General features: G+C 60.1%; 1 protein-coding gene across 2 annotated transcripts in view; it reads left to right on the top strand.

Moving 5' to 3' along the window:
* The window catches only part of LOC133348280 (cytospin-A-like), a 35,170-nt gene extending 15,089 nt beyond the window's left edge, over positions 1-20,081 (top strand). Inside the window, exons 6-15 of one of the 2 annotated variants that reach the window (XM_061561009.1) lie at positions 4,098-4,171; positions 5,238-5,392; positions 5,737-5,873; positions 6,382-6,485; positions 6,867-6,945; positions 7,067-7,178; positions 7,759-7,861; positions 11,921-12,037; positions 13,831-13,890; positions 15,771-20,081. In XM_061561009.1, the coding sequence (XP_061416993.1) occupies positions 4,098-4,171; positions 5,238-5,392; positions 5,737-5,873; positions 6,382-6,485; positions 6,867-6,945; positions 7,067-7,178; positions 7,759-7,861; positions 11,921-12,037; positions 13,831-13,890; positions 15,771-15,860 (1,031 nt within the window). In that variant the 3' untranslated portion in view covers positions 15,861-20,081. Of the gene's footprint in view, positions 1-4,097; positions 4,172-5,237; positions 5,393-5,736; positions 5,874-6,381; positions 6,486-6,863; positions 6,946-7,066; positions 7,179-7,758; positions 7,862-11,920; positions 12,038-13,830; positions 13,891-15,770 lie in introns of both variants that reach the window. The other variant, XM_061561008.1, reaches the window with a different exon arrangement.
* The last annotated feature ends 2,853 nt before the right edge of the window (positions 20,082-22,934 follow it).

Raw genomic sequence — 22,934 nt, 5'->3', positions numbered from 1 at the left:
CCAGCAGTGGGTTGATAATGGTTTGTACAATGGCGATGATGTTTAATCTCTCATAATGTTTTGGTTGAATATACTAATCGCATCTCACGATCGTTAGGGAACTCCAGACAAGTGGGGGAGGCAGCAGCAGTAGCCAGGAGCTGAGTCGACGCTACAATAGTTTCTCCAAGCTCTGCAGGAAACTTTGACGGGTCTTGATGATGGCGAGTAAAAGCTGGTGGGCAAAGGGTTAAATCAGTTCCTGTTTGCTGCCCATTCTGAGAAGGGGCTGGAAAAGTCTCTTGGATGGTTTCAATTAAATTATCACGGAGCATGGCGCGGCACGGTGCGATTATCGCTGCGGCGACGGTAAGCGTCCCGCGGTCTCCCGAGGTGGGGGGGGTGGGGCAAGCGGTTGTGCCCGAGAGTGGGGGGGGGGGGGCTTGGCACGAGCCCGGTTCTGCTCCTGAAACAGCTCCCAGGATGTGGAGCGGAACGTCGGACATCGTGCCAAACACTGCAAATCCGTCGGAGTAAATATATTGGGCCTGCGGCGCGCGCGATGGGAATCGATCGGCGTCGCGGCCATCGGAGACCAGCGGGGGGCCACCAGACGGGCAGATTGGGCCGGCGCTGGGAGGCACTGGCGGACGGGGACAGGAACTCCGCGTCCCCTCCCTCCCGGCACGGTCAACCGTGCTGCCCTCGTCGCGTTCACTCGTCGCCCTCGTCGCGTTCACTCGTCGCCGATTCGAGTGCACGACCCGCGAGATGGAGCGACGGGAACGGCTCGAGTGCACGTGCCGGTTGAATTATTTCACCGCAGGGTCACGAGAGATTGAGACGGCTTGGGGGGAGGCCGGTCGTGGATCGACCATAGCCACTGAAGCTGATGGTGATAAATATAATATAAATATTATATCTGCAGCCGTCTGGTTGACACGCGCTTTTCGCCGTCTGCGAAATGGAAAACCGTGCAGAGCCCCGGCCTCCGTTAACCTCTGACCTTTCGTAGAGCTGAGTGCGTCCGACGGCTGATGAGGCCGGAGGCAAAAATGCCGAACCTCGGGGGAGCGCCCTCTCGCCGAGGAGAAATCGCCTCCCATTTGCCACCTGCCTGCCTGGGGGGCGGCTCGGGCGACGCCGATCAATGGCTCCGCGTGGCTCCGCGTGGCTCCGCGTGGCTCCGCGTGGCTCCACATGGCTCCGAGCGCCGCTCTGCTCGTTTCTCGTTTTCCGTCAAGAAGGAGAATTCCTGGAACCAATTTCTCTAAAAGCGCGCGTGGATGGCGCGGGCTCGTCCGTGCATCCACGTGCGTGTGTGCGGAAGACCCTGAAGCGTTGGCACTCGGGGCTTTAAGGGGCTTTTAAGGGGGCTGAGCCACTGCTGATGAACGCTCAGCCCCCCACCGTTCTTTGTTCTTCTGGTCAAATATTAGCCAGAAAATAATTGTGCTGAGCTGAGCTCCAGAATATGTTTCCTCAAGTAATTTGTGTGAAATTAAGGCCTGTGATGATCACAGCACCCTCATTGCAGCACAAATCCCATCGGATCTCGGGTTTGAGGCTGGTGATCGGTGCCTCGAGATCTCACGACCAGGGATTCCCAGGCGTGGGGCGGCGAGGTTGCGGCCAGTAAATGGTGGTGCTGTGCCCCCCCCCCCCCCCCACTCTGAGTGTCACCCCCCCAACCCTCTTCCGAGTTCTCACTCGTGGCAATTTATGATAATGAGGGTTATGATAAGTCCAGAATGAATACATGGTGGCGTTCTGGATTGGCTTCATTCAGCAGTGGATTTTTCATGGCTGACAACGACGATGATGACGATGAGGAATCGCCGAGATTGGAAGGGCGCTCGCTATTGGTCGATGTCGCGATTACTCCGGGGCGCCCGAGGCTTCGCGATCTGACGCCGTGCGCGCCCCGTGGGGGTTTGGAGCGTCCGGCCGTCGGCGCGTTAATTTTGTTTTAATTTTATTTTGTAATAAATCTTCTTCGGTTTCCCGTCCAGCGCCATGGGCGGCACGCGGCCCAAATCTGCACCGTCATCGCGCTCGAAGCCGCGGTGTCCGTTAACGCGCGCGAATACGCGCACCTCCCGCAACACCCTTTGTCGATCCACTGCTGGATGAGTGCCCATCCACGTCCTGGTGGGTGGAGGCCAGCCCATGCAGTCGCAAGATGGGGGGGGTTCTTTGACCATACTTCCCCGTGCCGGTTTGCACGGGTTAGCGAAGGGGAGGGCGACAGTACCGCTGTTGTTGGCCGTGGCTGGAAATCGGACTCTGATCGCCGGTCTCGTCGCGCGGTACGGGAACCACTGCGTCTCCACTGCCTCCCCTCCCCATCGAGGGTGTGGTGGTGCGAGGCCGCGTGGTCTCCCTGAAGGTCGGACGCGGTGCCCCCTACCGCGTGAACCGTAAAGGTCACGGATCTTGGAAGCAGTTCTGCGACGTCACCTTCCACGGACCTCGAACTAGCGCACGGGGCGACGCTCCGAAAGGATTCTTTGTCTCGCGGCGATCCACAGCGATCCACAACGAAGGTGCAATGAAATCCCAAATAATCAAACGACATGGAAACGACCGTTAGCGTTTTTATTTTCTCGTCACATTCTCCCGGTTCCTCCTCGAGGGCCAAGCTGCTCGGGGCCACGCGGCGAGCGCCTCTGCCCTCCCGGTCGGCCGTGAGGGCCGGCACGTACGTGAGGGCCGGCACGTACGTGAGGGCCGGCACGTACACCGGCGGGGACCGGAGGCTCGCGGCGTCCACGGGGACACCGCCGCCGCTCGATATTTATTTGCGAGACAATTACCGAGCCGGCTGATCGCTGCCGCTCGGCGCGACGCGCGTAATAAACGCGCCCAGGAGAGCACCGGAGGTCACTGCGGAGGAATCAAACACGGCCGCTTTCACGGCTGTCGGAGCCGCGCTAATGCAGGGCGCGGGAGGCTCGGCAGGACTGAGTGGGTCCCGCGTGGGCCTTGAATATTGATCGCGGCTCCACGGGGCTCCGCTCTCACGCTCCGCAACTCAACGACGCGTCCGCCGTTCGTGCCGCGCGTTCCGTTCGGCACCGCGTCCGACATTTCGCTCGGCGTTCCAGGGAGCTCGTTAAGAAATCGAAATGAGTTCAGCTTTATTTATTTGCTGAAGAAGCTTCCGGCACGTGGAGCGAACCGTCGGACGTCCTAACCGAACGACGGGCGGCACGACCCGGAATCCCGTCCACGGGCTGCCCCGATCGTGATCGATCGGCATCGCAGGCGATCGGGGAGACCCCCAGCCGAGCCGATGCCACGCGTGAAGCGGCGTCGCGGCCGTCGGGGCCCAGCGCCGGGAGGCGCCGGCAGACACCAACAGACGCACGTGTCCTCTCTCCCGGCACAATGAGCCCCTTAGCCCTGCGGCGTTTTGGCAATCGGTGGCGTCTTTTCCCAGCTTTGCGGGTGACCTTCCTCCCAAGCCAGTCTCGCCGAGGTTGAAGCCGCTTCCCGGTCGTGCAGAGGCCTGAACACCAGATTGACAGCCCTCTGTGCGAGGCCTGAATCGCTGGGAACCGGCGGCGCTACCGCCTCTGCGTCCGGTGCAATCGCACCCCTCCCCCTCACCGTCCCCCCCCTGCGTCTCACGATCGCTCATTAGCAGAGAGCTTAACGGCTCCTGATTACCGAGCCGGTTGGTGCGGCGTCCGTCGGGAAGCGAGGAGGAGTGAAGCCCTGCCGTGGAGGAGAAGCGATCGCGGGACACGCCGCTCGTGAGCGCCGTTCAGTCGTCGCCGTGCATTGCATTCACTCCACGTTAACTCCGTGCGTTCACTCCGTGCGTTCACTCCATGCGTTCACTCCGTGCACTGCGATAATGCTGCGAGTTCCCTACGCGTTCACTCCACGTTCACGCCGTGCGTTCACGCCGTGCGTTCACTCCACGTTCACGCCGTGCGTTCACTCCGTGCGTTCACTCCGTGCACTGCGATGATGCTGCGAGTTCCCTACGCGTTCACTCCGTGCGTTCACTCCGTGCACTGCGATGATGCTGCGAGTTCCCTACGCGTTCACTCCGTGCGTTCACGCCGTGCGCTGCATTCACGCCGCACTGCCGGTCTGACCCTCCGCAGGTGCGACGCAGAAGCTGGAGGACGAGAAGCTGAGTCTAGAGAAGCAGCTGAAGGTGCTGGAGAAGAAGATGAAGGTGAGCGGCGGCGCCGGTGAAGCGGCGGCGACGGCGCCGGTGATCCGGCACTCGCTCAGTAGCCGTCGGCCGCCTCCTCGTTGATCGTCTATCGCTGCTACCACGGTTACAGTCGTCGTGAACTTCGCTCGTTGATTCCGGCACCCGTGCTGAGGAGACTCCTGGGTGCTGTTTTGTCTCGTCCACCACGCTGTGCTCAACCACCACCAGCAACTCCCTCGCTCACTCGTACACTGTGACTCACCCACTCACCCAGCCACCCACTCACCCAGCCACCCACTCACCCACTCACCCAGCCACCCACTCACCCACTCACCCACTCACCCACTCACCCACTCACCCAGCCACCCACTCACCCACCCACTCACCCACTCACCCAGCCACCCACTCACCCACTCACCCACTCACCCAGCCACCCACTCACCCACTCACCCACTCACCCAGCCACCCACTCACCCACTCAGCCACTCACCCAGCCACCCACTCACCCACTCACCCACTCACCCACTCACCCAGCCACCCACTCACCCACTCACCCACTCACCCACTCACCCACTCACCCACTCACCCAGCCACCCACTCACCCACTCACCCACTCACCCAGCCACCCACTCACCCACTCACCCAGCCACCCACTCACCCACTCACTCACTCACCCAGCCACCCACTCACCCACTCACCCACTCACCCACTCACCCAGCCACCCACTCACCCACTCACCCACATGCCGCATTGCCACTTCCCGCCCACTGCTGGGCTGTGGGACTCCCTCTCCCATCGTCTCTCTTCCCCAAAGCTCTTGCGACAATCTTCTTGCTCGGCTCAGGACACGCGAGTGACTCTCATCACAGCACCTTCAACAGTGCTGTATGTTGCTGGCTGCTTGGCGCGTTTGGCCTTTGGGCCCGTGCTCAATAACCAACAACGATAATAAAGACACTCAAAAGTAAAGCTCTGCTTTCAAATTCACCAGAATCCCGCGAATCAAAACTTTTCGCCCGTAGAGTGTTTTTTGTTTTTGACCGCCAACGACCTCTCATGACCCCCGCCCCCCACAATGCACCAGGACGACGCGGATGAGTGGCGCCAGTTCCAGGCCGATCTGCAGGTCGCGGTGGTGATCGCCAACGACATCAAGGAGGAGGCGGAGGAGGAGGTGGCGTCGCTCAGACGCCGCCTGCAGGAGGCGACCTCCGCCGGCCCTCTGCACGACGGAGCCAGGTGGGTGACAGCGGCAGGGCCCGGCAGGGATGCGGCGCCGCTCCGGCACGATCCCGGCACGATCCCGGCACGATCCCGGCACGATCCCGGCACGATCCCGGCACGTTCCCGGCACGATCCCGGCACGATCCCGACGAGGTTCGAGCATCAAATAAATTGCCGCCACGGCGGAACGGTTATCGCGCGTGCGACTTTCGCATCCAGATGTCGATTCCATCTCCCGGCGTGGCGCTCGAAACGATAATGGCGCAAGTCTCCCTCTAACCTTGATCTCGGCTCGCCCGGACGCACCGCGCTTCAGTCGATGGGGATGCTGAACGAGTGCCGTGGTTTGGCGCCGCCAGGCCGGAGGAGACGGCGAGCGGCGGGCACAACGGGACCGTCGGCGATGGTGCCGCGACCCCGGCGCCGGCGACGCGAACCCGGCCGAATCCCGGCACCGCCAATCCTAAACCCGCGCTGAAGCCACGGGGGCCCCCAGGTGCCGCCACACGCCCCCCCCCCCTCCCCCCACCACGCGTCACACAGGTTCGCTGTGGTCAGTCGCCCCCTTGTCTCTCTTCTATCGCTACTGGCATGGTTACAGTTCCTGTGAACTTCACTAATTGATTCCTCGAACCCATCATGAAGACTGTCATCCACACAGTGTACAAGCACCAGACTGCAGGACACAACAACGCACTCGCTCAACAGTCTCGCTCATTCACACACGCACACACCCACTCATCCGCTCCCCCACCTACCCATTCACAAACTCGCTCGTTCACTTTGCTTAAGTCAAGAAAGATGACTAACTATTATCTCTTACACCCTTCAATCGTGCTGCTTGTTGCTGGCCACTTGGCATTTTGGGCAATTGGGATCTTCAACTGTTTATTAAACATTTAAAAAGACTTGGGGTGGGTGCGCGTGTGGTGTGTGCGGTGTATGTGGTGCGTGCGGTGCATGTGGTGCGTGTTGTGTGTGTGGTGCGTGCGGTACGTGTGTAGGAAACCGCGATGAGGTTGGCGGAGCGGCTAAAGGTGGGAGCCCCACCCCAGCCCTGCCCGGCGCCGTCAAGACCCCCCCAGCCGCCACCGTCGCCCCAACACAGGTGGGCGCTCGACTCGGGGGGGGGGGGGGGGGGGGGGTCCAGTCTAGCGGGCGACCCGAGCAGGTGGCAAGAAGCAGGCTGTGTGTGCGCAGGGCGTGTATCCGCGGGGCGCGTACCCGCGTGTCCCAGCGCGGTCGCAAAGATGGACGCGAGGGGTTCCGTCGCTCCCGTGGCTAAACCGGCCAATCAGCTGATGCAACGTGGCTGCCAATGTTGGGGAGAGAAATAAAAGAAACATTCCACCGTGCGTGGAGACGGGACGGGGAGCAGCAGCTCGTGTCCGACCACCAGGGGGTGCGTGCGGACGGGGCCGAGCGCACGACGGGACGGGCACCGCGATCGTCTCGCTAACGAGTGTCTCCCGTCCCCGTCCTGCAGCAGCGTCCCTCCCACAACGGCTCCGCCGCCCCGTCCTGGTCTGCGCTGCCTCTCAAGGAGAGAAAACCGAGCGTTTCCGACCGTGAGTTCTCCTCCCGACGCGATGCAGCGCCACCCGCGCCCCCCGGTGCCCCCCGCACACACAGCGTTGTGCCCGACGGTTCTGAGACGCCGGTGCGACGCTTCTCTTCCTCCGTCGACAGGCGCGGCCCAGGGCGGGGAGCGGAGTGACGGTGCCCCCCTCTCCCCCGGCGTCTCCCCCCCTGCGTCGCAGTGCAGCTCCCCGACGGGCTCCACGCCGTACGGCACCCCCAGGTACGGGGTGCTTTGGCACGACACCGCCGAGATCACCGCGACGTGACGATTACCGCATTCGACGCATTCACCGCAGCACCGCGATCACTACGATCACCACTCGGTTACCCAGCGACTCACGCCGCCGTGGGGGCGGCGTGGGTGGCTTGGTGAGCGAGCGGGGAGAGAGTGAGTGATTAGTCGCCTGTCCCGGATCGATCGGTGCCGCCCCCCTCCCGCCCACCGCGCCGTGTGGCCGGTGCTTTGTAGTCGTCCCGCGGCCGTGTTGCTCGCTGACCTTTGCAGCCCCTCCACCCCCCCACCACCCCCAATAATCGCACATCTATCAGCTGTGTTGCCTACACACGTGGGTGCGTGTGTTCGTCGGATGGAATGGTGGCAGCGTGGTTAGCGCACTGCGCTGCGCTACAGACCCAGGGAATTTGGTTTCTAGCCACGGCCGCACCGGCGGTGAACGTCTGAACCTGTCCAAGGGCCTCCTTTAAGTCAATTCTGCCTCCAACGAATACCCGGCAACCGATGTTGGCGTTGTCCACACCGCCGGCTCCCGTGCCTAACGGCGCGGGCGTGCCGACCGCAGGGACGAGCACGGCGACCCGCTGGCCGAGCTGGCGCGACTCTACGGGGGCTCCAAGCGGAACGCTCTGCTCAAGTGGTGCCAGAAGAGGACTCAGAACTACTCGGTGAGTGCGGCGCTCCGCTCGCGTCGCCGCGCGGCGTCAGAGCACGATGGGGGGCCTGGGGGCCGGGGTGACGCACGGATTGGAACCCGCGCCGCCCCTCGGGTCCCCTACCCCCTCGGCCACAGCTCCTCCACGCAACACAACCTGGGCCCCCTCCCCTCCCGACTCGACCCGCAGCCCTCCCACCCCTACACTAACCGTACCACCCACCCGCCCCCCCCTCCTCATTGATTGGCGGCGCTCATTACCGCCGCTGGAAAACCCAAAACAGGAGCGGCTCGATTGGCGCGACTTTGGCGCCCGTCGGGGGAAGTCTTCTTCCCCCGAGCCGCGGGAGACGCTCCTCCGTGCCGATTACCGAGAGAGTCGCCGGATCGCTCGCGGGGATTCGTGCTCGGGGAAAAAACCCCACAACACCTCGTGCAGAGACGTCCGCGCTACAAACACCCAAACACACACCCACACACACATCCACACACACACACATCCACACACACACACATCCACACACACACACACATCCACACACACACACATCCACACACACACACATCCATACACACACATCCACACACACACACATCCACACACACCCACATACACACATCCACACACACACACACACATCCACACACACACACATCCACACACATATCCACACACACACACATACACACACACATACACACACATACACACACACATCCACACACACATACACACAACAACAACCGCCATTCGCCACTAAGTGGCGGTGACGTCACCACGACGCTTGTGCCAGGCCACGTGCACCTTGAGGCCACGTGAAGTGTCGAATGCCCGCTGGCAGGAGGTCACGGGGCAGACCCAGGTGCCACGGGTCGACTGACTGAGATGACTGAGATGACTGGCTGATGCACCACCTGTGCCCCCGACTGTGCCAACTTGCTGTTGTGAGCGTCGCTCCGCTCGTTGTTGTGAGCGTCGCTCCTCCGCCCTCCGTTGTTGTTGGAGGGCGACTGCCTCCAACTGCCAAGTAGCATCCTCCACGAGCGTCCTCCACAGACGCACACATCCACACACACATACACACACACACACATCCACACATCCACACACACATCCACACACACACCCACACACATCCACACACACATCCACACACATCCACACACACATCCACACACACACACGGCAAGACGCTGGCTAGTCTCTCACAGTGTAAAAACGACGTCAACTTGGAGCACTGCGCTGCCACTGACGTGGTGGTGACGTGGCGGTGACGTGGGGGTGACGTGGCGGTGACGTGGTGGTGACGTGGTGGTGACGTGGCGGTGACGTGGCGGTGACGTCGTGGTGACGTGGCGGTGACGTGGCGGTGACGTGGCGGTGATGCCCACGAGCTCTTTTGGCCTTTCGGAGCACCGTCTTCTGTGGGCGCCCCCGTGGCGCCGTGAGCAGAGGGCAGCGCAGCAGCGGAATCCATCCACACAGGGCACCTTCATCAGCCCACACTGACCAGCTTGGTGAAGTGAGGTCGAATCACCCCCACAGCGTGCTGCACAGCGCGGACAGTCCCCCAAATTGGCAGCGGATGAACAAAGCGGCTGTGCGCGTTACGCAGCGTGCGGCCGTGCTGTTGCTGCTGCTGTTGAGAGGGGAACATTTGCGTGCTGGTTGAGGGACCCAGGTGGGCCGCAAAGCTAAGTAGTAGATTTCGATTTAAAGCTTTCGTGACTGCAGGGATTCATCTTCTTGGTTCTTTCGGTAAAGTCACGTAGAAGGGAAGTAATAAAATAATAAAAATAAAACAAAATAAAATAATTCTCACGACGTTTCGGCCACAACGCAAGCAGCCGTCCTCAGGTGAAACCAGGTCTGTCGAGGCGACAGCGTCTGAAATTCAGTCTGAAATTCAGTCTGAAACGTCGTGAGAATTATTTTATTTTGTTTTATTTTTATTATTTTATTACTTCCCTTCTACGTGACCTTACCGAAAGAACCAAGAAGATAAGTAGTAGATGTTTACAATTTCCTCCATTGGCGATGAGCGCGTTGATCGATCCGCATGCGATGATCGCCGAGGCATCGCGAAGTACGATGTTTATTACACGTCCGTCCACGTGTGCGTGCGAGCATACGGGGCCGTGCGCGTCCATTTCACGGAGTTCGCCTTTCCCGTTTCGCGGGCTCCGTGTTTGGTGCGGGCCGCTTCGCTGCTAGACTCCAGAGGCCTACGCGTGCGCCCCGAATGCCAGCGGGGTCGGGGGGGTCACCGCTCGTTTAGCGCCGCGTGCGAACGCTGAGACCTCCGCTGAGACCTCCGCCGAGACCTCCGCCGAGACCTCTGCTGGGACCTCCGCTGGGACCTCCGCTGAGACCTCCGCTGAGACCTCCGCTGAGACCTCTGCTGAGACCTCTGCTGAGACCTCCGCCGAGACCTCCGCCGAGACCTCCGCCGAGACCTCCGCCGAGACCTCCGCCGAGACCTCCGCCGAGACCTCCGCCGAGACCTCCGCCGAGACCTCCGCCGAGACCTCCGCCGCCACCGTGGCGCCCTGCTGCCCCCCGGCCCAAGCAGGAGCTGAAGTCGCCGGGGTGATAGCGGCCACGGTGATGGCGGTCGTGGTCACGGTGGTGGTGTCGGTGGTGACGGTAGTGGTGGCGCTGGGGGTGGTTGGTGGCAGTGGTGACAGTGGTGGTAATCGTGACGGCAGTGGGGGTGAGCATGGTGGCGGCGAAGGTGGTTGTAGTGGTGGCAATGTTGGTGCTGGTAGTTGTTGCGGGTGGTGGTGGTTGTATATATATATTTATTTATCCCCTTTCAATCTCCTCCACTTTGTCTCTTTCCACGCGTTCATTTGTTCTGCTCCATCGACCTACACGAAAATGGCATATTGACATTTTCCTCAACAGTTTAGCCACGACACATCAAAGTGGGGGGGGGGAGGGTGGAGGGGGTTGGGGCATCGATTGTTGTGAGATGGTGAGCCCTGGCACGGCGGGGGGGGGGGGGGGGGCAGATGGCCGGGAGCCTGGGGTGGGGGTCGGGGGGGTGGGGGTGTCGTGGTAGCGGGTCGTGGCGAGCGCTACATCTGCCAACATTGGTCGCACCGCCAACGGAGATTCAGGGGACACGGCCGCCACCGTCCTGGCGACGATCGTCCCGGCCCCATCGCTCACGGAGCCCCCCGGGGGGCGACCCCGGCCCCCCCCCCACCCCCCCAACGAACGATGAGGCCCGCACGATCCTCCCGGCGGCGTCTCCGACATTTGCTGGGTCAGAGGTCATGTCGTGGTTGGGTGGCGGACGAGGAGGTTGGGGGGGGGGGGGTAATGCGGGACGGCGATGAAATGAAAGGGGGATGATGGAGATCGAGGTGGCGGAGAGTAAATGGATGAAGGGGAGGTTGATGATGAGAGAGAGTGGGGGGGAGGTTGGGAGAATGAGAGGGTGGGATGGTGGAGATTGACGAGTGATGAGGGTGCGGGGAAGGAAAGGGTGGAGGATGGGGAGCGATGGAGGGTGGGAGGGGGGGGATGCGATGGAGGAGAGTGGTGGGTCACCGTGGCGAGGCTTCATGATCCTCGGTCGAGGGGGTGGTTTTGTTTCCGTGAGCCGCGCAAGGCGAGCAAATCTTTTGGGGTTCACGCTGATCTTGCCGAGCGCCGCCGTGCCGCGCCGCCGCCTCCGCCCCCTTCCCGCCCACCGCCATCGGCGGCGCTCGGTCGCCGGCGCCGACCAGGGTCGCCAGGCACGACACCCAGGGCTCGATTCCCCCCGGCACAGTCCGGCAACGCTGCTGTTGGGGCAGTTCTTTTGGCACCCCAGCCACATCCATCTCTCGCCTGATTCTGTCGGGCGAGACTGTGCGCGGCGGCGTGCGTCGTGTCAAACACGGTGCGTGAGCCGCGCGTGGTGCTCACCACACGCCCTTCAGTTAGGGCACAAAACACGAACGCGTGTGCGTGTGTGACGTCAAATCACGTGACCCGTGTGTGTGACGCCAGCAGGTCTCGCGCTGCCGCCATGTCCTCACGTTCCCCCGTGCCGTCCCGCCCCCCCCCCCCCCCGTACAGAACGTGGACATCACGAACTTCAGCAGCAGCTGGTCGGACGGGCTGGCGCTGTGTGCGCTTGTGCACTCCTTCCTGCCGGCGCACATCCCCTACGCGGAGCTGAGCAGCGCCAGCAAGGTGCCGCTCTCCCTCTCGGTCCGGCCACACCATCTCCCCCCCCTCCGCTCCTCTCTCTCCTCCTCTCCTGTCCTAATCTCTCCCGTCTCATCCCATCTCACCCTCGTGGGAGACGGGGCTCCTAGTACAGGTGGGGGGACCCTGCTTCCAAGTCTACCCCCCCAACCCACAACCCCCCCCCCCCCCCCGGACTTCCCACCCGGTTGGTTTTGTCCACCGCATCTGCCTTACTTGCAGTGGTGCCCAGGTGTGACTGGGAGATTCCAACACAAAGCCGGGGGGGGGGGGGTGGATAAGGCGAGAGGGTGACTGGGCCTCCCCTAGGTCGACTCTTTCTGTGCGGCTCTACGAGGGGGATCCCTGTGCGTGGCCTCAAAGTGCATTTAACCCCGGCGTGACCTCCGCGGTGAGGTTATCGGCATTTATTTGTGAGCGCCGGCTGTTATTGTTGTTGATTGTGTCCGTTTGTGCGTGCATGATTGTGCGTGCCAATGCGTGCGATTGCACGCTTGGTTGTGTGTGTACTTGTGTGTTAGTATGCGAGTGTGTACGTGTCGTTGTGTGTGCGTGTTCGTGCGCATAGCTCGCCAACAGCACTTCCTCTCATCGTCAACACAGGCGTCCACGTGAAGGATGTGTTGCCTGTGTGTAGTTGTGTGTGTCTATGTGATGGCGCATCAGCCAGTCATCTCAGTCAGTCAAGCCATGGCACCTAGGTCTATCTCGTGACCTCCTGCCTGCGGGCGTTCGACAGTTCACGTGGCCTCAAGGTGCACATGGCCTGGCACAGGCGCCGTGGTGACGTCACTTCCACTTCGTGACGAATGGCGGTTGTTGTTGTTGTCCCTGATTATCTATGTGAAAGTGTGCGCATCTTGATTACGTTCAGCTTATTATATCTGTGTGTCCGCTAGTGATTGCGTGTGTCTGTAAGTGATTGCAGTGGTATCTATCTGATGTGATTGAGTGCAGGTGAGTGTTTGATTATATTTGTGCAATTGTGTGCATCTGTACACGTGATTGTGTGTGATTGTGTACTGTGATTGTGTGTGTATGAATGTAAGTGCCTGTGTGTGTATGAATGTGTGTGTTAGCGCGCTGCGCTATGAACCCGGTGACCCGAGTTCGTTCATGGCCAACACCGGTAACGATTATTTGAACCGGTCCAGGGCCCTCCCCGAGGTCAACTCAGCCTCGACTGAGTAACCGATGTGGCGCGCATACATCGGCAGCAACAATTGCGGCCGGGCGTGGTGCTGGCCACCCACCCCCCCCCCCTCGTGTATTGTGTGCCGTGCCGGCCTTCATCGGTGCTCACTAACACCACTTGCCCCAAAAGTATGGTAAGCCTGTAGGGTGCATCTTTGTCTTTGTGTTTCGACCGGTCAGCTCGTTCAATCGGCCTCGTGCCATTGTTGTGCGATTGAGCAGAGCGGCAGATTGCCGTGCCGTGCCCCGGAATCCATAATCACCGGCTAGCAGCAGCCACCACCACCACCATCGTTACCGCCGTTATCATCATCATGGTCGTTATCATCGTCCTCATCGTCGTTATCATCATCGTCGTTATCATTGTCACCGTCATCGTCCGCACGTCGAGAAGCGACCGTCGCCATCTCCATTACTATCCAGCGGCATCGTTGACGTGAACTCCAGACCGGATTCGACCTTCTGGGTCTCGTCAAGCTCGTTCGACACGTGGTGACGGGTCGTGTTCGGGCGCTCCGCAGTGAAGCAGAGAGCGCTCGCGGGCGAGGAGTTGACGCTCGTCCACCGTGTTCTCTCTCCGACAGAAGCGGAACTTCACGCTGGCATTCGAGGCGGCCGAGAGCGTTGGCGTCCTGACCACCCTGGTGAGCGTGGCGTGACCCCCCCCCCCTCCCCCCCTCCCCCCCCTCACCACGTCCATGCGGTTGACTCCCTGCGGCCGCCGCGATGTGAGAATCCGAACGCGTGACCAGATGATGCGTGTGAGGTTCTGCTCAGCGCTTCATTTCTCACCGAACATTTTTCGGCATCTGTGCTCGGGACCCATCGCTCGGTCGAGCGGGGGTGGGGGAAGGTGGAGGGGGGGGAACGCGTCGGTTCCCGACTCTCTGTCGACTTGTGCGAGAGCGCGGCCCCATCCGTGCCCTGGTTGAGCCTCCCAGAAATGTTGTGGCTTTACAGGAGGGGCCCCCTTGCCCAGCCGCCCCCCACAGCCCCCACGACCCGCGGCGAGGCCCTGCCGCGGGTGACGCAGTGGCGAGCGGCGCTGGGGAGGGTTAAGGCGTCCGTGCCCCCGCACCGCTTCCCGACTCAGCGTTGACCTCGGGCGAGGAGAGACAGAAACAAAGCGCGCAGCTGGGCCGTAAGCAACCACCGGCGTGGTGAGCAATCGCCCCGGCCCTCGGCCGACGATACCCGCGGAAGAGTATCGTCGCCGTAGTTTGGTTATCGATGTTCAAAAACAGCTGATCACTGCACCGGACGGTGTCTGGGTTCGATACCCGCGGAGGGGTCAGTGGCGTCTGGTCGCACGGCCGACGGCGTTGTCTCCCCTACAACTGGGACTCGCTCACCCCCCCCCCCCCCCCCCATGGCCTATTGTCCTAGGCGACCACGCTGTGTGGTGTTCGGCTTCCCTCAACACGGCGTGGTGCTGTGCATCACTCTCTGCCGCTCTCTGCCTCGTGTGCTCTCCCTCTCGCTTCCTCGCACTCTCTCGCTATCTCGCTTTCTCGCTTTCTCTATAGAGCGCAGTGGCTTCACTCTGTGAGCCACGAAGCACGCAGCCTCCTCCCTCCTCCTCTCTCGTCCACCACACCGGGAATTCCCATGTGTCGCCCGCCAGCCTGGAGGAATGCCGGAGTGTCTCCCACCAGCCTGGAGGAAGGCCGGCGAGGAACTCCGGCCACACCCTGGCAGAGACGGAGGCATCTGGAAACGTCGAGGCTGCTTGGGCAAGCAGCAGCAGCATCGCTCCCTCGATCACCTTCTCCCTGTCAATTGCCCACTCTCTTTTATCTCGCGCTCTCTCGCTCTCCCATGCTCTCCCACGCTCTCTCTCGCTCTCTCGTTATCCTCACCGCCGCCGCCGTGCTCCCTGGTGATCGCCGGCACCCAGTAACGGTTGCCGCAGCAGATAAGTCGCAGCACCCACCACCGCCACTTCCTGCAGCCGAGCAGCGGCGGTGCTGCGGTCGCCGCGTCCGATAAGCCCGGCCCATCCCTTGGCCGCCGCCGCCGCCGCCACCGCCGGCCTCGGTAAACAAACTCACCACCGGCCAAATGGCGATCGCTACTCGTTTGGTGAGGACCTCGACGGAGTCGTAAATCTTCACCGTCGCTCCGCCGCCCACCGCGCGTCATCATAGGCGGTGATCGATCCACTGCTGGATGAAGGCGCCAGCGACTTGATCTTGGCTGTTGTATGTTTAATTTGTCAGGATTTGTTCGGGGATGTTGGAGAATTTGGATGACGGTGGCGAGACCGACGGGAGAGATTCCAGCATGAGAGAAACAAAAACTGTAAATACTATTTGTGTTAAATATTCACAGTCGTGTATTCAGCTTAGCCTCTGTCAAATGAACATGGAACTTCACCACTGACGATGGGGATGATGATGACCATTGACCATGGCTCACTTGAGGAGGGAGAAACTATGACTGGGGTCATTGAATCTGTGTGTGTGTGCATCTTGCATGTGTGCGGGATGTGTGTCTTGACGCGAGTCCACCCCGGGTTTTGCAGGACGCTAATAATCTGGTGCACTCGGACCGGCCCGACTGGCAGAGCATCATGGGATACGTGACATCCATCTACAAGAACTTTGAGACGTGAGGCAGCGGCGACCCCGTGGCCCGGAGCCGACCTGGACTCCTCAAATCGGACGACCAAACCTACCCTCACTTTGGTGACCTGTTTTGTCCAGGTCTCGTGAAATGTTGACGAACTGCATGCTTCGTCACCTTGGTGACCACCCCCACCTCACCGTCGGTGGCCACCTTTACCTCTGCTCACTTCGTCACTCGGGCGGCTGGCGGTGGGGGGGGGGTACCGGCCAGTTGTGGACGCCGTGGGTCCCCCACTAGCACCCCCTCCGCCGACTCATCCTCTTCTCCGGGAACCCTGACTACCCCTTGGCGTCCCCAACCTCGCGGAGGTCAAGAGGTCGCGCGGCAAGGGCTGGCGCAGCACGTCTCCGTACGAGAGGCCTCAATCCGCTGGTGACCTCCCCCTGCCCCCCCTCCACCACGATTGAGAGACGGGGTCGTTCGGGGTCGGCGCAGGTGTGACACGGCACACCTGGGGGGGGGGGGGGCGGTGGTGGGGGTGCTGCTGCTGCTGCAGCGTTGGGACGGGAGCGGAGGCTGTGCCCGCGCACGGCAGGAGTTGGGGTGGAGGTGCGTGATTGGCCACGTGTGCAATGCGGGACGGAGCGACGTGGAACCCCCCACCCCCCCCGGGGTGTTCGAACCGACGGAATTTACAGCCTCCCTCGCGCGCTCCGCTCCACAGCGGCGAGAGCGCAAGTTTACTAAATATCTATATACACATGGGTGTGTGTGTGTGGGAGAGAGGGGGGAGCGGGGAATGGTGGCGCCGCGATTACCGCACTGCGCCACGAAGCGCGGTGACCCCAGTTAAAATCCTGACCCTGGCTCACGTAAGTGGTGGGTGATATTTAAAGCAGTTCTGGGCCATCGCTAGGTCGACTCAGCCTTAAATGTGTATCTTGTGTGGTGTGTAAATATCAGTACTGGGGAGACAAAGGCGGGCGGGGCGTGGTACTGGTCGCACACCGTCTCCTCCTGTGCCACGCCAGCCTTAATAGGAGCTCGCTAACAGCACTTTCGCCAACAGTCTGAACGGCTGCACGGGCGGTCTTAGAGAGAGAGAGAGGACGCTTATACATGCGGGCAGGGGGCGATGTGGTGGTCGGACTTTGCCAAACAACACTGCCCAGCTCTTCTCTAGTAGCTACACACAACTACACACGGATACACACAACTACACACGGATACACACAACTACACACGGATACACACAACTACACACGGATACACACGGATACACACTGAAACACACAATTACACACGGATACACACGGCTACACACGGATACACACAACTACACACGGATACACACGGCTACACACGGATACACACGGCTACACACGGATACACACAACTACACACGGATACACACAACTACACACGGATACACACGGCTACACACGGATACACACAACTACACACGGATACACACAACTACACACGGATACACACGGCTACACACGGATACACACAACTACACACGGATACACACGGCTACACACGGATACACACTGAAACACACAACTACACACGGATACACACGGATACACACGGCTACACACGGATACACACAACTACACACGGATACACACGGCTACACACGGATACACACGGATACACACAACTACACACGGATACACACAACTACACACGGATACACACGGCTACACACGGATACACACAACTACACACGGATACACACAACTACACACGGATACACACAACTACACACGGATACACACGGATACACACAACTACACACGGATACACACTACACACGGATACACACAACTACACACGGATACACACGGATACACACAACTACACACGGCTACACACGGCTACACACTGAAACACACAACTACACATGGCTAAACACAGCCACACACGGCTACACACAGCTAAACACGGCTACGCACGGATACACACGACACACGGCCACCCACAACTACACACGACACACGGCCACCCACAACTACACACGGCAACACACGGATACACACAACTACACACGGATACACACGGATACACACAACGACACACGGCCACCCACAACTACACACGGCAACACACGGATACACACAGCTAAACACGGCTAAACACGGATACACACGGATACACACAACTACACATGGATATACACGGTTTCACACGGATACACACAACTACACACGGATACACACAACTACACACGGATACACACGGATACACACAACTACACACAGCAACACACGGACACACACACACCTAAACACGGCTAAACACGGATACACACAACTACACACGGCTACACACGGATACACACGGCCACCCACAACTACACACGGCAGCACACGGATACACACAACTACACACAGCAACACACGGACACACACACCTAAACACGGCTAAACACGGATACACACGGATACACACAACTACACACGGCTACACACGGATACACACGGCCACCCACAACTACACACGGCAACACACGGATACACACGGCCACCCACAACTACACACGGCTACACACGGATACACACGGCCACCCACAACTACACACGGCAACACACGGATACACACGGCCACCCACAACTACACACGGCAACACACGGATACACACGGCCACCCACAACTACACACGGCAACACACGGATACACACGGCCACCCACAACTACACACGGCAACACACGGATACACACGGCCACCCACAACTACACACGGCAACACACGGATACACACAACTACACACAGCAACACACGGACACACACACCTAAACACGGCTAAACACGGATACACACGGATACACACAACTACACACGGCAACACACGGATACACACGGCCACCCACAACTACACACGGCAACACACGGCCACCCACAACTACACACGGCAACACACGGATACACACGGCCACCCACAACTACACACGGCAACACACGGATACACACAACTACACACGGCAACACACGGCAACACACGGATACACACGGCCACCCACAACTACACACGGCAACACACGGATACACACAACTACACACGGCAACACACGGATACACACGGCCACCCACAACTACACACGGCAACACACGGATACACACAGCAGCCGGTGGACCCCAGCTGTGCCCCGTGCTGTGAGGCACGAGCTGAGTCAGGAGAGCCTCGTAGAGAGCCTCGTAGAGATCCTCGTAGAGAGCCTCGTAGAGATCCTCGTAGAGAGCCTCGTAGAGATCCTCGTAGAGAGCCTCGTAGAGATCCTCGTAGAGAGCCTCGTAGAGAGCCTCGGGAGGGAGGAGAGGGGGGGTCCTACCCCCTCGCGGGAGCAAGCTGCAGAATCTGGGAGCTGATAGACCCCCCAGCAGCACGCTCTTAGAGGGGGTGCACCAGTCAAAGCGCCGCACAGATGTATTCAGGAATCACACACCGCACAGATGTATTCAGGAATCTCACGCCGCACAGATGTATTCAAGGATGCTCGAGTGACATTCCAACGTGTGTTACTCCATTGACGTCACCGGCGGAGGTCCCGTGACCGCAGGGCGAGTGTGACTGCTGCGTGGTTCAGGAAACTCGGAGACTGGGACTCGCCGTCAGGAAGCGCATCCTGGGTGTGTGGGTAGTAGACACGCAGCAAAACACGAGCACCGTCGCACACCTCTCCTGCCTTTCGCATCCCTCCAATTCGAGGACACAGGTGGTGTGACCATTATCAGCCGCATCAGAAACGACACCAGGCCGACACGGGCTGCATCTCCTTCGCGAGTTGGGAATTATTGACACGAGCCGCGCAGGAGTGAGACTGTGGCCGTGCAACCCACACTGCGGACCGGATAGTAAACTCGTACAGACTCGCAGAGGCGCATAGCGATGCATCGAGACACAGAGATTTAGTCGCGTTAATGGCAAGCGACAGGAGTGCGATCGTGGCCACATTCTGGACCAGATAATAGCTGCACTGTGGTCTGCGCTCCTTCAACGGAGGAGGAGGAGAAATATCGAAACGCTCTCCTGAAGCCCTCTGCTCGTAGCGAGCCGACCTCGACGTTGGGTATTTAGTTCCTGGACAAATTGCTGCTGCTGCCATCTCGGCCAGAACAGATGGGGGGGGGGGGGTAGCTGCGAGAGAAGAGCCGCGCGTGTCTTGGGGTCGCGTCTCTCTTGGGTCGCGTCTCTCTTGGGTCGGGACCCTGCAATGATGCCACTGCTAACGCCACGCGTGTTCATTAAACATGATTTCTTTACAGCGCGTGGTCGTGTTTCTCTTGTTCGACGCGGACTTAAACAAAATGCTGCGTCGCCCTCGCGTCACCGTTTCCAGACGAGGCCGTGCTGGCTGCGTCACGTAGCCCGCATGTCCAGCCACTGCATGCCCAACAGCCCAAGCAGCTGCTGTTTGACCGGATAGAGAGCGCTTAACGGGTGTGGCACGGGCTAGAGAGGAAGTGGAGCTGATGTGTGAGTGGGTGAGTGACACGGGCTAGAGAGGAGATGGACTGATGTGTGAGTGAGTTGGTGAGTGGCACGGGCTCGAGGAGATGGAGCTGATGCGGTACAGGAGGATGTGGAGGTGAGCGGAACTTGTCGAGGACCCAGCGGCAGTGACCTCTCCGCTCGTCTTTCGTTCGGGACGTGGGCCGCGCGGGTGTGGTCCAGCGTCCGCTGCCCATCACGAGTTGCCCTGAGCAGGCACTGCTGCTCCTGCTGCTCCTGCTGCTGCTCCTGCTGCTGCTGCTGCTCCTGCTGCTGTTCCTGCTCCTGCTGCTCCTGCTGCTGCTGCTGCTCCTGCTGCTGCTGCTCCTGCTGCTCCTGCTGCTGCTGCTGCTCCTGCTGCTGCTCCTGCTGCTGCTGCTGCTCCTGCTGCTGCTGCTCCTGCTGCTGCTGCTGCTCCTGCTGCTGCTGCTGTTCCTCCTCCTGCTGCTCATGCTGCTGCTCCTGATGCTGCTGCCGCCTCCTGCTGCTGCTGCTCCTGCTGCTGCTGTTCCTGCTCCTGCTGCTGCTCCTGATGCTGCTGCTCCTGCTGCTGTTCCTGCTGCTCCTGCTGCTGCTCCTGCTGCTGCTCCTGCTGCTGCTCCTGCTGCTGCTGCTACTGCTGCTCCTGCTGCTGCTCCTGCTGCTGCTGTTCCTGCTGCTGCTGCTCCTCCTGCTGCTGCTGCTCCTGCTGCTGCTGCTCCTGATGCTGCTGCTCCTGCTGCTGTTCCTCCTGCTGCTGCTCCTGCTGCTGGGCAACATTTGCACTTTGAACGCTGCTACCGGAGTTCAGATTTTCCCGGGCACGGCTAACATCAGTGGCGATCGGTTTGGCTGGCTTTGAGGCAGACAGTATTGAAGCTCTCGGCCTTATCCCGCACCACGAGCTCAGAAGGACCGAATGTGTGGCCGTCCTTGTCATTCAGAGTCGCCGACTCAAAAAAGTAGTTGACGAGATGTGGGGCCGTTCCGACAGCGGGCAGCGGTGGACACGGCTGGATGCCGGCTGCGTCCTCGCTAGGACTCTAAACGACAACGTGGGCACACGTTCAGTTCTTCCGAGCTGGTGGTCTGGATAAGGTCCAGAGCGATGGCGCGTTCACCTCCGGTGAGCACGGTTGGCTACGTATGGTGCGGATTAAGTTCAACACACGTACACACGTACACACGTACGTGCAATACTGCACAGCTGTGTGTGTGTGTTGTTAAATCTAATCCTCTCCGGTCTGCGTAGATGTCTCTATTGTGAGGAGGTATTCTCGTCACGTGCGGATTTACAAACACGTGCCTGGAGGTGAAGGAAATGTCGCTGCAAGGAATGTTATCAGAAGCGGGTCCGCGACGTCTCTTTCCGCGGGGCCGTTGTCCACGGCGGGTGACGCAATGACGAGGCTTTTACTGCCGGAGCTCCAAGTGGCCTCGGCTGGAATTCAATTGGGAAAAACGACGAAGTAATAATGAAAGCAAGGAATTCGTGACCACGTCAGAGCGAGTTTAAGTACCGCTGTGATCTCGGGACCCAAACATTCGTGAATTTACGCTTTTGACTGGCAGTATAAACACACACAGACAAAGATCACCCTCATAGCCCTTAACAGGATGTTGGGGTAAGTGCTGTTCGTGAGTATCTATGAAACCCGCCCCGGCGCACAAGGGAGTGAGTGGTCAACATGACGCCCGGCCGCCTTTGTCTCCTCAACGCTGATATGTATCACACTACACCAGGTACTCATTAGAGGAAGACCTAGGACTTGAGTGGGAATCGAACTCGGGTCGCTGTGCCGGTGGCGCAGGGCGCCAACCACGACGCTGCCGCTCGCCACCGCCATGAACACGCAGCGCGCGCGACTTTAACCCTGGGGAGCGGTGGCGCAGCGGTTGGCGCTGCGGCTACGAACCCGGCGACCCGAGATCGATTCCCGCTCATGGTTAATAACCAGTGACCAACATCTGGACCGGTCGTGGGGCCTCCCCTAGGTCGACTCGACATTAAAAGAGTACCTTGTGCGTATGTGTAAACATCGGCGCTGGGGAGACAAAGGCGTCCGCGCGTGGTGCTGGCCATCCTGGGTGTGAAGGCCGTGCCCGCCTTCATAGGCGCCCAGCGAACACAGCACTTGCCCCAACAGTCTGGTTGATAGGACGTTGTAAATAGTTACGTATATGACTGCAACCTGCTGATGCTCCAATAAAAATGTCACCTGGATCCCCACCCCCTTGGGGATGGAACGTCCCCGTTTACAAGTTCAGAGACGTGGAGCAAACGCCGCAGAGCGCGCAAAGCACGAGGAGACGCGCGTGGAGAGACGGACAGAGCAGCGCCGCGTGGGTCAGAGGTGGCGCGCGGATTGAATCCCAACCCAAGATGTTAGAGGCAACGTTTCACCAGCGGGCCTCGGGCAAGACGCGTCGTTAGGAGGGACGCAGCAGGTCTGAGACAAATAACGGAGCGGCGGTGCGGGAATGGAACTCGTCCGAGATTCCGACCACCGCGGCGGAGACGGAGCGATGAAATCGATTCGCGTGCAGGATTGCGAGAGACGGCTTGGATAGTCCTTCATCCAGCAGTGGATTCGCAGAGCAGTGTCCTTCGGCATTGGTCACGTCCCACGTTGCCCTGTGTGATA

This window comes from Lethenteron reissneri, chromosome 27 (genome assembly GCF_015708825.2).
Source record: "Lethenteron reissneri isolate LAM-NWPU_2019-01 chromosome 27, ASM1570882v1, whole genome shotgun sequence".
In the NCBI taxonomy this organism is placed as follows: Eukaryota; Metazoa; Chordata; class Hyperoartia; order Petromyzontiformes; family Petromyzontidae; genus Lethenteron; species Lethenteron reissneri.
Note: the sequence above shows the minus strand (reverse complement) of the source record. Positions and strands in the feature narration are given on the sequence as shown.